This window comes from Choristoneura fumiferana, chromosome 28, assembly GCF_025370935.1.
Source record: "Choristoneura fumiferana chromosome 28, NRCan_CFum_1, whole genome shotgun sequence".
Lineage (NCBI taxonomy): Eukaryota > Metazoa > Arthropoda > Insecta > Lepidoptera > Tortricidae > Choristoneura > Choristoneura fumiferana.
Window position 1 is genome coordinate 6,258,651 of NC_133499.1, and position 14,040 is coordinate 6,272,690.

Sequence of the window (14,040 nt, forward strand, 5' to 3'; positions counted from 1 at the left end):
GTTTGTTGACCTACGTAACAGGGGTTGTGTCAAAGTAATATTGGTGATTGATGCGCCGCGCGTTTTGTTACAAAAAGCCTATTCTAAAAAAAAAATTCGTGAATTTTCTGCTGATTTTTACTTACGTTTCGTTTTATTTATATACATACAAAGCTTTAAGCTCATAGCTATATACAAATATATTAAACCACGCACAAACAACATTACCAATGATATTAATGAATACCAGCGACCATACAATGTGAATGATGAGATTTTTAATTACGTCATACTTTTTACTATACGTGAATAGGGTACTTGACTCTCAATTTGTTTTTAATATTTGTATTTTTTTTGCATATACATGACAGCAAAACATGACATGTACCTTCTTCTGGGCACTGACAGTCTGATAAAAAGAACAAGAACGTTTAAAGTATTTTCCAATTAAATTTTATAATTTCGATTTTTCGTTTTTCTCGCCATCTTGTTTGTCAAAATGGTGAGAAAAATGATAAAAAACAAAATTCTACAAACGATACTCAATCACACATCATAATATTCATCGTAAAGCTCGTGGTAAATTTCAAATGTAATTTCGCACATGAATTTGGAAAAAACTCACAGGTGCAAGCCGGGGTTTGAGCCCACGCACGATCCTCTGCGCGAGAGGCCATAGGTCAAACTACTCGGCCACCACGCGTAACTAGCTATATCTTCATCATTTCTTATGTCATTGACCAATCAAAAAATACATCCAACCCATCCAATCAAACCGTCGGATTAATTAGAATTTTCAGGACACCCCCCGTTTCATCATCCATTAAATTTATCTGACGGATAAATGTGATGCCGTCTCTGTTTGTTTTGTTCGAATAGACGGAGACGGCATCACATTTATCCGTCAAATAAAATTAATCAATGGATGGTGAAACAGCCTCTAACAATAGCTTATCGAGTCAAGTACTCTTCTAACTTCTACAAACGTATTATTTACATACAAATGTTTCTGCGTTAAATGGAAATGAATGATAACTTCTACTGAACAAGGTCGTGTTGCACGCATGCGATGCGCAATACAGTATGATGATTGTCGAATGATTACATCATACTCGTGTACTAGAAAATATGACATTAGTCGAGAAAAAAAAACTACAGCATCAAATTGCTCAAAATAATTCTAGGATATTAATGTTTATTATAGATACCTATGGAAATATTTCTAATTAACTAAGTCAAAGTTGATTTTATTTCTTTTTAAGACGTTTCATGTAACCAAAATAGGGCATTTTTTAATTATTAAAAAAGAAAGTTTATTATTTTTATAGTAAAGAAAACACATGCCACACAACAAATGATATACGAAGAAGCAAAACAAGGTTATTTTAACAAAAAAAAAACATTTAAATAAAATGTCAAACACCCTAATTTTTTTCATCTCGTTAAAAGTTTTTTTTTTCTTACACGTTTTTTAACACTTCACCATAGGAAAAAAATCTCCGAATGAAATATGATTGTTTTTTTCACAATGCATTTATCAGATCCCATACAGCATTGCACGACGCATGCGTACATTATCGTCGAAAAGTATGTAACACTGGACGGACAGACTGTTTTTGGACGTTTCGATATACATAAATAAAGTTAATTTATCGCTCAGTAGTCAGGAGCGAGCGTTCGTGAGGATGGGCCCCGTTTTAATCCGAAACAAGTCAGGAAATATTATATAAGCGCTATTACTACTAAGTGTGCACCATGACATGACATCTATTCAATTGCCAATATGTGCGTGTGTGCAATAACCAAGTAACGTAATGATCAAAAAATTAGATTGTACAAGTGTAAAAAACTCTCCATTTTACCCGAGTCGCTTATATCCACCCTTGACATTCAAGTCGAGGGTAAAATGGATTTCATGATCAAGTTACACTATGCTTTTCTTTTTATTTGTTTCAGAAATTTGATCATATCACTGATTTTTTCTAGGTAAATGACAAAATGGATTCGTTACTTTAACATTCTGTGCGATTTGGTCATATGCCTGTCATTAAAGCATAGTGATTTGTTCAAATCTCTGATTTGGCCATTTTTCCCTACAACATACAAAAACTAAAGTGCCCTCGTGCTAACGCCTCGTTGTCCATGTTCATTAAAGTCTTTGCCGTTGTGAAACTTTGGGGTATGCGTGCACAAGCAACTTTTGTCTCTCACATCACGTCCATGGGGTGGTATGGAAGTGCGCACACGTAGCAGCGCGACTACCCATAGACTTGATGTGAGAGACAAAAAAGTCTCGGAGACAAAAGTTGCTCGTGCGCCCATACCCTTAGCTAGAGCATCAAACTCTATGACAACTTCTACAACCCATCTATTCGTCTTTGGCTACGCAACCCGTCCAGTGCCATACAAATCGGCAGCGACCGATACCTGGGCCAGTTGCAGTCTCGACATGGAACGCGCGACCGTCTCTTCCTGTCATAAATCACGTATTTTAATACATCGTTATTTGTTACAGTTGCGAGTTTTGTCACATTGACATTCATTACGGTATTTGACAACTTGAATTTAGAAATACGGATAAAGTTTAAAGAAAAAAAAAAAAAAAACAGTGATTTTTGAAAATCTACAACGCTTTTCTCATTCCGCAGGTATGGTGCTTCTTGTATGTGAAGTCACATACAAGTATTTTTCTTTCTCTTTTTCTATCTAATTTTGAATTTCAAACTTTTTTTATTTTTTATTTGACTGCATGGCAAACGAGCAAGTGGGTCTCCTGACGGTAAGAGATCACCACCGCCCATAAACACCTCCAACACCAGGGGTATTGCAGATGCGATGCCAACCTAGAGACCTAAGATGGGATACCTCAAGTGCCAGTAATTTCACCGGCTGTCTTACTCTACACGCCGAAACACAACAGTGCAAGCACTGCTGCTTCACGGCAGGATTAGCGAGCAAGATGGTGGTAGCAATCCGGGCGGGCCTTGCACAAGGTCCTACCACCTGCAAACCTTCACTAACTTTGTTTTAAGTTAATGTAGCTTAAAAAATATTTTTCTATTCATTGTCAGAAAAAAGTCAAATACCGTATTGAAATGATTTTAATTTACAAATATGATTCAATAATAATTAATAATAAACCATTTTGTTTAATCAACAAAAGAAAAAATACATGTCCAATTAACTGACGGCCTAGTTAAAATTGGTTAGGACACTTCATTCCGATGTCTGCCTCATTCATTCAGAGTTTCAGTTTCGTAGCACTTTTGACTTGTCATAGTGAATTCTCACTTATCGTCTCTACCTAATGGTATCGATATGTCAGACTTTAACCTCTTCACCGCCACAAAACAAACGAAGTGACGTGCTCTGTACGCCAGAAAAACCAGCGACAAATCAACTTGATTTCTAATTCCATTGCGGAATGATCAATTTAGAGTTAAATGTTGGTCATTTATAGATGACCATGGCGTGTGGGGCATTCCATTGGCTGCCACGTCTAGATGACTAGGAATCGTAAAATAATTATCGTAATTTCTTTTATAGTTATTTATTGAGAATTTGGGCATGAAATCGAAAATACACTGAACTGAAATTATTAAATTGGAAATTGTTAACCATTCATTGTTTCCACTGCATGTCTATTTCACATTTTCAACTTCTCTAAAGTTAACTGAAAGACTTCGCTCTTTAAAACAAAATTTAAAGAAGTTCATGATTTAAACCGCGTCGTTACATTTACAATGTAGTTCAAAAAATCGTACAATAATAAAAAAAAGGTGGAATCATGTCTGCATACTGCCAAATTAAGGGTTAATACGTTGTGTATCCATATATCGTCACTGTTGTAAAAAAAAAACTCGTACCTCAGAATAGATAATTTTTCTGAGTGAACCTTATGAACATCATGTCAAGGTTCAATTTTGTCGACATATTAATTTTAGATACGAGATTTTTTCGTATATCGATATGTATATCGGAAGTCGATACGTGAGAGAGAAGTCACTATGACAGGTCTAAAGTGCCACCAAACTAATTACAACAAGCAACAAGCGGCACCCACCTGCATCTGCTTCAACTGGCGCGTGTACGCCACCAGTTCTTTCCTCAGTTTCTCGATGCCTTCCTGCGCCGAGTTGATCGCCTCCATGAGTGCGACCTTTTGGGCGCCTGTGACGTTGCCTGTAAGAAAGCTTCAGTAAGCACGCTTTTGTCGAAGACAAAATATACTCAGCGGCACAAAATTTGGCACACTCTCCATACAAAATTACCTATAACTGCATACATTTGAGGGCCAGATTTTTTGCCGCTGAGTATATCTTTATTCAATTTAGGCTATATCAAGCACGGAACACAGGTTAAGGACCTTATGTATGACTATGAGTGAAGACCAAAAAATTGCACACAAACATTGTGACACGAAAATTAATAGTAATTTTAACTATGTACCTGCATTAAGGTGTGCCACTTTTTGATCTTCACCCTCACACACTTGCCGAGTTACAAGTGTGTTTTCACAAACATCAGTCGCGCCGAACTCGTTACGTGATCGCCTTCATACAAAATACACTCGCAAGTGAGATACGGCCCTAATAGCTTCGGAAAAACCTCTTTTGAGAAGAATCCGGCAAGAAACTCAACGAGGTATATTTTTTACAATTGTCTAGCAGCTTTGTACTTGGCATGGTTTTAGTCGTATAAGAAGACGAACCTTGGAGTAATTGCATAGTCGGATCAATCATCTCAAATGTAGCTTGTCGCCATGGCAAAGTCTCCTGAGTTACTTATTAAACGAACGATAATGGTGTACTAATCCACCAAAAGTGAGGAGTTGTGACAGTTTACAGGCAATTTATTGCGACCAAAAATGTTCCCCGTTCCAAGACAATCGTATCGTCTACATAGACGCACGCATTTCAGCCAAGGTACGGAGGTACTGTAATATAGCACACTTATGACTCAAGCGTCGCGCATCGAAAGCGCAACGGATCTAAGGAGCGTGCGAATTGTACCAGAGTACCTCTAAATTGGTACCTGTATTGCATCAGTACATTTAGTACCCCAGGTACCAACTTTTTATCCTCTACACATTTCTGGGTAACATTTGTGTTACTACCAAACCTTTTGAGACACATTCATCCCATTTTCAATTTAGAATAAATACAAAACTGTTCAGTTTATTATTTTAGGTGGGGTTCGAACCCACGACCATTGGTTTTATAGTCAAATGGGGAAACCACAGGACCAACTGAACAGTCAGATAAGCGCTCTAATATTGCCATAACTATCATCGTGAGTCAGACAACCGGTGAATGCAAGTGGCGAGTTGTCGTTTTAAAAGGGGAGACCTTTGTACAGCAGCGGCATGATGAATTTGTTATTTATTTTATTTATGTAGTTTTAAATATTACTTGATTATATGTAGGTTAGTCTGTAAGGTATTTATTGTATGGGCCAAGTTGCCCAAAATAAATGGATTTGTTATTATTACTAGAGTTTATCCTCGGCTTCGCACTCTTAGACTATTCGATCTAGTGGAAGGTTACAATTGAAATTCCGGGATTTTACAAAATTCCCCTTGGAAATCCCAAAATTTATATCGTAATTGAGGTTGTGTTAAGAACTGTACAAAATTTCATTACTCTAAACTTAGTGGTTGAAATTTCGAGATTTTATTCCTATCCTGTGGGAATATCGGGTTAAAAGTAGCATGTGTTATTCCAGACGTACAGCTATCTACATATCATATTTTATCCGTCCAGCCATAATTGAGTTAAGTACTAGTAGATACTCATGGACCTAGTCTTTGGATCTAGTCATTTTGTGGACGCGTACTCGAAAGACTGTCCGCGTTTTGCCTAGTGCGTCTCACCGCTACTCTCGCATAGGCCTAGTTGGCCACCTAAGACGTTGTGCACAGGCAATAGGTACGCTAGTATTCGTCTGGAGCAGACCCTTAGACCTTAATGAATGCACAGCAGCACGTACCTCCCTCCAGCCTCTGTATTAGCAACACCTGCTGCTGTAACTGTGTTTCGAGAAGCGCCTGCGCGCGTTTATGCATTTCCATGACCTGTTTGCTCTTTTCTAACGGTTTGGGGGCTTCCTTTTTGTTCTCTGTGCCGTTTGCGGCGAACTCTTTAGCCTGTGGAAAAAAGATTGTGTTAAATACTGCATTTATTTGCTAAAAAAATAATTATAAACGTGTGTATAGTCGACCAAGAAAATGGTTTACCATCCTAAGGTTTAATATCATTTGTAGAGCTTAATACGTCATGCCTATTTTCACTCATAAGTCAATATGACAATCAGCTCTAATGTTTTATTTCTGATGTAGGAACATGATTGATTATGCTTTAAATACCCTATTCTTTTTTTACAGCTTTACCTTTTCGGCAGCCAGCGCCAGCTTCGTGTCAGCCGTGGCCTTGATGTTTTCCCTGTTGATGAGCACCTTGTTGTGCGACGTCGGTTGTTGGCTGTTGGTCAGCTTCTGTTGGCCGGACGGTGCCATGTTTTCTTGCTTGTTCTGTGGAAAAAAAAATCAATTTAAAAATAGGGGGTAGTTTTGATAATAAACTCGTAGATGGTTCGAAACGTGTTAGCATTTTAAGGTAGTATAAGGACAGATTAGATTAGATTAGATTTATTTATTACCTTTTGAAAAAATACATTATAAGCACATGTCAGTTAATTACAAGAAATTCACAAAAGGATCGTCAAATGTATACAAAATAAATAAATCTTATTAAGTATAATAAATAGTCAGCGAGAATAAAATAAATAAATTTAAAATGTCAAATTAGAATTAAATTCAATAATAATAATTAAAAGCAAAACAAGAATATTCTTAAATCTAAGTCAAATTTATGCAATAGGAACCAAACGAACAATCAAATAATTAAAATGTCAAAATACAATAAAATTAAATATGAAATTAAAATTCAGTTCACAAAACTGGAAAAATGATATCAAAACAAAAACAAGAGTACAAAACAAGGTAAGTACATAAAAACAAAATGAAATGCATATATTATGATGTCAACATAAAATCTCACTGTATTCTTTTAAAGAGTACAATGACTTGTCTAAAAGAAGTTTTTTTAGTGTGCGTCCAAATGTCTCATCCGAACATTCATTTTTTATGTCCGCGGGTAGGCGTTCATAAAGCCTAGGGCCCAAGACGCGCGGGTTTTTATCAAGCAGCGCCAACCGCCGCGGCACTGCTTGCAGTAGCCCGGTCTGGCGGGTTATTCTGCCTGGGATATTGACACGTTTAAACGAATTAATATTTTGGCGTGTAAACATAATAATATCGTAAACGTACTGCGAATAATGCGTCAATATCCCAAATTTCTTAAATTTGTCCTGCAAGAGTCCCTAGGCCTTAATCCTGCCATCGTGCGCAGAGCTCGCTTCTGGATTTTAAACACTCTGTCAGAGTTTGTCGAATTTCCCCACAAGATGATGCCGTACGACAAGAGTGTATGAAAATGAGCATGATACATTTGGATTAAGGCTTTCCCGGACATAAGAGGCCTAAGTTTTCGTAAGGCAAAGACGATACTGCACAATTTTTCACAAAGCTTGTCCACATGCTCTTTCCATGTTAATCCAGCGTCAATTTCAAATCCCAGAAACCTGCTCGTACTGCACAGCGGCAGTGGACTTTGAACATGAGAAGTCTCAACATGGTCCTGGTCTTAAACAGCACCACGTGGACTTTGTGACGTTCATAATGCCCATTTGCCGCAAACCACTCCCTCAGCTGATTGCACACGTCACTCATCCTTTCCTCGAGCTGCATATAACTACTAGCTCTCACTACTACCGTTGTGTCATCCGCAAACAACACCACTAGACCATCAGCAACAGAGGCAACGAGATCATTAATAAAGAGCAGAAAAAAGAGTGTTTCCCAAGGCGGACCCTTAGAGTAGTCTTACCTCTGGATTGTGCCAGAAAACCTTGATGAATCGGTTATTTAGAACAGCTTCCGTGCTCTTGTAGGCCACGTTCGCTTCGGTGTGATTCGAGAAGGTGATCAGGGCTCCTTCTGGATCCCCCTCGAAGCACACCTGCGTAAACAAAACCATCATTACACAGCATAACAACATGTGGTTTGAATAGAGAAAAGGATATCATGTTAGTTTGGACATGTGGAGAGGATGGATATAGGATTAAGAAAGATATATACAAATGGGTCAATAGGGAGAAATCAGAAACTATGAGAGGTAGCGAAATCTGTTCTTAGGAACCATGGCTTCGATTTTAGATTTAACAAAATGGCATTAATTTTTTTTGGTTTAACTCTCATACATAATCGGGAATCGAACCTGGTCATAATTTCTGTAAACTATATTTATAAATTCTGCACATTTTTTCGTTGTTATTTTTGATTGTGTGGATCATAAGTGAAAAAAAAAACACATTTTACAAGCTTTCATTTAACTAGCAATGTGTGTATGTATGTATGTATAATTTAAGTGTGTATGTACGGATCAAATCTTGCAAGTAAAATTTGACGCTCTTCCAGTAGTCGGACTGACTTCAAATTTGGCATACCCCGCCATATTCCAGGCCACGCGAATTGAGATGTGCCACCACAAAATAAATCATATTTTTATATTGTTTACCTATGAGAGATTAATTTAAAATGAATAAAAAAAATATGAATTCAAATGACCACCATAATTGTATATTAAGTAAGGTCGAATATGTGTGTACATTTATGTGGTTGCTATATGCACTATGCCTGGAAAAGGGTTAAATATAGGTAGTGCCACGAGAGTTGAAGTGAATGATTACACACACAGCTACAAAATGTCGTGTAATGAAAGCAGGATTATGGTATTTACTCATTCATTTCATTTATTCTCCTTTTTTAGTAGCTCTGTGTGTAATCATACACTTCAACTCTCGTGGCACTATCTATATTATAGATTGACGATTTTACTGAAAGGAGACATTTTGTTTTTAGAAGCAATTTTAAATAATCGCCTGTCTGAACCGGGAATCGAACCCGCCAAAAAAACACCAGTAATTTTACGACACCGATCGAAAGGCTCAATCGGAAGAATTAGTTTTCCTAGCAACATAGCATCTTAAATAAACGAAAGACGATGAAATTTTACACTCATAATTTCAGGAAAATGAATACTTATCTTTTCTTTGACTTTGGTTTGCTTCTAAATACTGATTTTATAATTTTAAAATATTACTAATAAAACTGTTAGGTACCTGTATGTTGACGATTTTGCCGAATTTCCCGAAGTGGTTATTTAAATGCGTTATGTCATTCAAGCCTCGCGGCACTTTCTTCACTTCTAAGGAACAGTTGCCGCCCCCCGAGCTCGGCGGGGGACGGGGAGGGCCGGCTGGAAAACATATAGTTTATTTTAAACTGATCATCAGCATTAGCACCATCATCGGTAATCAAAAATAGTCTCCGATTGAAATTTCGGTTTCGACTAGTTTCGGAAATCAAATGCTTATAAAAACGTCCCTTGGAATATCTTTTGCTTATTGCAAATCTGGCATAGTTCACTATGTAGTAGGTAATATGTACTATAAATAAAAAATAAAAAAAACCATTATGCCTAAGGCGCAAGGGGTGTGAGCGGTAGGTAAGTGAGGAATTACGAACGAGATTCTATTAGAAGCCCGAAGTCGAAGACTGAGGGCTTTAATGAGTAGATGTTCGTAATTCCAGTACCGCCCGTGCGACATACAATGTTTTTCATCACATTTGCGAGTAAAATTGTACATTGTATTTTATGTTTACAAAAATGGCCGATAACTTAGACTGTGCTCTCGGGCAGGTCCCCCGCAGCGTGCGCCGGCAGTGCTCGTCGTTCATGTCGCGCGCAGCAGTATTAGTACGCGCAATGACTCATGCGACCGACCACGGGTTTCATGACAAGAACAAAAGGTCGAGGGTTGTATTTGGGGCGTTGCAACTAAAGTAACCTGCATGTTACGACACTGTTTACGAGCAAGTTCGAGCTACAAACACATAGACATGTCGTACGGATACGTTTACAACTATAATTATCGAATGTGGAGCGGCGGGCCATCGTGAGTCAAGAGTGGCTACTACGAAATTGGAAAATCGAAGTTCGTGTCATACCGTCCCTCTCACTCTCGTATAAATAATATAAGCATAAGCGGGACGACAAGATACGAAGTTCGAATTTTTCACTTCGTTCGTTCAGATCAGGGCCCTGTTTCTCGAGGCATAAAGTCTAATATAAGTGTTTTGCCTCATATTAAAAATGCTTCGAGGAACTGGGGCCTGTAGCGGTTAGCGGGTGTTGTCACTTACAGCGTCCGAGGCGATTGTAGTCGAAGTTCTTTTTGGGCGGCGCGGGAGGCCGAGGAGCGCCCATGTTCGGCGCCGCTCCGGTAGGTGGCGCTGCCTCGTGGATCCTGAGTACAACAATAAGAATATGCTTTATCGCTACAAACATTAATATAAAAGTCACTCAGAGGGCTATGGAGAGGTCTATGCTCGGAATTTCTCTGCGGGATAGAATCAGAAATGATGATATCCGCAGTAGAACTAAGGTTACCGACATAGCCCGAAGTGAAGTGGCAGTGGGCGGGACACCTTGGTCGCAGGACTAATGGCCGATGGGGTCAGAAGGTTCTCGAATGGCGTCCGTGGACCGGGAGACGAGCTGTCGGTAGGCCTCCAACAAGATGAAGCGACGACCTGGTTAAGATCGCGGGATCGCGGTGGATGCGAAAAGCACAAGACCGGTCTGAGTGGAGAGCCTTGGGGGAGGCCTATGTCCAGCAGTGGACGTCTTTCGGCTGACATAATGATTAATATAAAAAGAACAATATCAAGGATACTGAACAAAACATTGACAAATTACAGAAAACTAGCGCCGAAGACACCCAATTATTATTGTACGAGAGTGTATGGTCAAGGAAACTGAATCAAATACCAGGGTGGAGCCTTTTCATAACCAATTAAGCTATTATTTCTTTGGAAGGTGTATGTGATGTCGACATGACATTAGTAGCACAAAGTCAGTTTCCTTGACTGTACAGTACGGCGTTCTTGGCACTATACGCAGCTAACTCGTTGCGCCCTTGCGGCGAAAGCGTTGGGGTTTCCCTTTGCTTTCAACTCGCCCACAAATCGTCAAAAGTGTAATAAGGCTCTAAGGTAGAGTTCCGCCGAAGTTTCGGTTTCGGCCAGTTTCGGCCAAAGGTTCGGTTTTGGCCAAAAACAGCCGAACCTTATGGCCGCGCCGAAACTTATATAGCACTGTTTTAGGGTAGTTTAATTTAAAGAAAGAAAGAAAGGAAATACATGATGACAACGTTAAAAAACCAGCCTGCAAGGAGAGGTACTTTTTGAAGTATGTGTTTATCCGTTGCTTGGTATCCATAGTGCAAGCCTTGCTCAGTTTGGGACTATGATAATGATTTATGTATTTTACCTTCGGTTTCGGCAAAAAAAAAACCTGTTTCGGTCGGACACTACACTAACGTGACAAATATTGTCCAGCTCACTCACCTGGGTATGGGAATCAGCTCCCTCGGCGGTAGGGGGGGGTGCGGCCGCGGCGGAGGGTAGGGCGGGTAACCGACGCCGCACCATATGTCCGGCGTCAGGGGGTTGTATTCTGACAACAAAAACAAACGTTCACAACGGCACCCAAGAAAAACTGTCAAGTTGCGGAAAGTTACCAAAAAGTTTACGAGTTACTATTAAATATATCCAATTAACTATAGGTATCCCTACAACATTTGAAGAGTTCCCTCGATTTCCTTAAGATCCAATCATCAGATCCTGATTTGGTGCTTATGGGACCTAATTGAAGACATTTCTAGATGAACGCAAAAAAATATTTTCATATCGGTTCATAGATGACGGAGTTCTGAGGTAACAAACATAAAAAAACCTTTTTTGAAGTCGGATAAAAAGAAGGAATCCGGTTTTTTTTTTATTAATATTGTAAGACTTATACCTGGTACAGCAGGCATGGTCAGCACGGAGGTGAGGGCAGCGTCTTCCAAAACGACGGGGTCGGTGCCATGATCCCACTGGCAGAGGTCGCCCCGCATGCAATATCCTTTCTCTGGTGACAAAATACGTATTTGTGGTTCGTTAGAAATTCTCAAAAAAATGTTAATTTGTGCAACAAGAGAGCAAAGTTGTTTTATCTGTACAAGTTGTTCGCTGAGTTTCTAGCCGGAGTTCTGAATCTGTGGTAGATTTATTTGACATTCATAAGTGCTTGTTACGCGTAAATTGAATACATGTTATATATTTTTAAGGAGGTTAGGAAATCATTTTCCAAGACCGAGATCATTCCTTCAAGCAGCCATGTTGACGCTGCTGTTCGACGCGGCGACTTGACTGTCGCGTACAGTCGTATCCATTCCATTGGGAATTTCGGCTGCCTACCACTTCCGCGCGTGCTCGAAGAGCCGGTGCCATGCCTCAGGCCGCTTGCAGACGTCCGTTGTTATCACCGGACCATTTTTTGCCTTGCGGTGTTGTATGGCTTACAATGAACGTGTGTATATGCACTAGGCACTTGTCCGGCAATTTAATTTCGCGGATGCATCGCCGCCCCCTCGGCGCGACGGACACCGGTCCGGCATAAGAAAGGCGGTCATCCATACCAGTGTATGGCACTTGTCCCACCGCCGACGATGAGCGAGAAGCGAGCAGAACGAGTAACTAGAAACGAGTGGGCGAGCAGCGAGAAGCGAGTGTAGTTTTGTCGCTCGGCTGTAAGCGAGTGTTCGCGTGCGACGGGCGATTACTCGTTCCACTCGACTCGCTCGTGCGGGGCGGCCGCCAAGCTGACATCGCTGAGCGAGTATCTATAGCTCAGCGAGTTTTATAGCTCTTGTCGCTGCGACAAAAGATGTAAGAGCGAGTATTTGCGCGACAGTGTGAACAGCCAGCGATCAACTATTAATATATGTGTCTCTTTTACTCATACAGGATCTTATATCTTTTGTTCGTTCTTGAGCGAGAAAATAGTCGATAGCCAATCGTTTTCCTCGCTGGCGGTGAGACAAGTGCCTATTGGTGTATGTAGACGCTACGGACGTATCGGATTCCGCCCGGTAACTCACCATCAAAATCGCGACACCTCCTTTTATAATGTTCGGCGCGCGCGCGGGCGGCGAGCAGAGTGCGAGCGGTCGCGCGACCGCCTCCCGCGACCGCTGGCGCTCCCTGTCGCGGGACACTCTGTCCCGCTCTAGCTCGCGCAGCGGCCGCAGTCGGTCCCGCTCGCGCTCGTGCTCCCTGTGCTGCACGGGGGATCGTGACCTGTGAATAAAAAAAATTTAGGAATAGGTAAAAAAGCCGTGATGCCTAGTGATTTGCCTCAAGCAGAGGATCGTGGGTTCAACCCCGGCTTGCACCACGGTGATTTTTGAAATTCATGTGCGAAATACAGTTCAAATTTACCAAGAGCTTTACGGTGAAGGAAAACATCGTAAGTAAACCTGCACAACTTACAAAGCAATTCAATGGAATGTGTGAAGTTTCCAATCCGCACTGGGCCCGCGTGGAAACTACGGTACAAGCCCAAAAAATCAAAATATCTTTATTTCACAGATATTTATAAGTAAGTAGATGTTCTCAAACATGACATGAAATATTATTTATTTATTATTTATTTCAAGAAACTTACACAGTATAACAGTTAAACACTAAGCACGCGGCAAGACAAACACTGAGAAGAGAGAGATTGAATGACAATCAACAAAACAATTCATAAATTAATGTAAGTAACTACATATAAAACAAAGCAAACGTTTAAACATTTTTTTTTTTTTTTTAAGCAGGTGGACAACGTACATCCATCATCTCACAAAACCTTAAAACATTCATCACATACGCAATTCCATCGACCATCAAACGTCACACTCTGGAGCTAATGCAAGAAGGCCATTAAGAAGGCACTGTGGGCGAACTAAGCGGCGACTGCCTGCGAGCAACGGTACGCGCAGACGGACCGCCAGTAGGGGGTTATTGCGTGCCTAAAACAGAATTGGTCAAAAAGGAACATGTAAGCGCAC

The 14,040-nt window shown here is 40.2% G+C and overlaps 1 protein-coding gene across 1 annotated transcript in view; it reads right to left on the reverse strand.

Annotated features, from left to right (window-relative positions):
* Positions 1–14,040, reverse strand: part of LOC141443941 (zinc finger protein swm-like) — a 53,234-nt gene that overhangs the window by 14,713 nt on the left and 24,481 nt on the right. The window contains exons 11-17 of the mRNA XM_074109364.1: positions 10,304–10,407; positions 9,220–9,356; positions 7,926–8,057; positions 6,368–6,508; positions 5,968–6,124; positions 4,043–4,161; positions 2,407–2,451 (exon numbers count right to left, since the gene is read on the reverse strand). Of these exons, the coding sequence (XP_073965465.1) occupies positions 2,407–2,451; positions 4,043–4,161; positions 5,968–6,124; positions 6,368–6,508; positions 7,926–8,057; positions 9,220–9,356; positions 10,304–10,407 (835 nt within the window). The remainder of the gene's footprint in view (positions 1–2,406; positions 2,452–4,042; positions 4,162–5,967; positions 6,125–6,367; positions 6,509–7,925; positions 8,058–9,219; positions 9,357–10,303; positions 10,408–14,040) is intronic.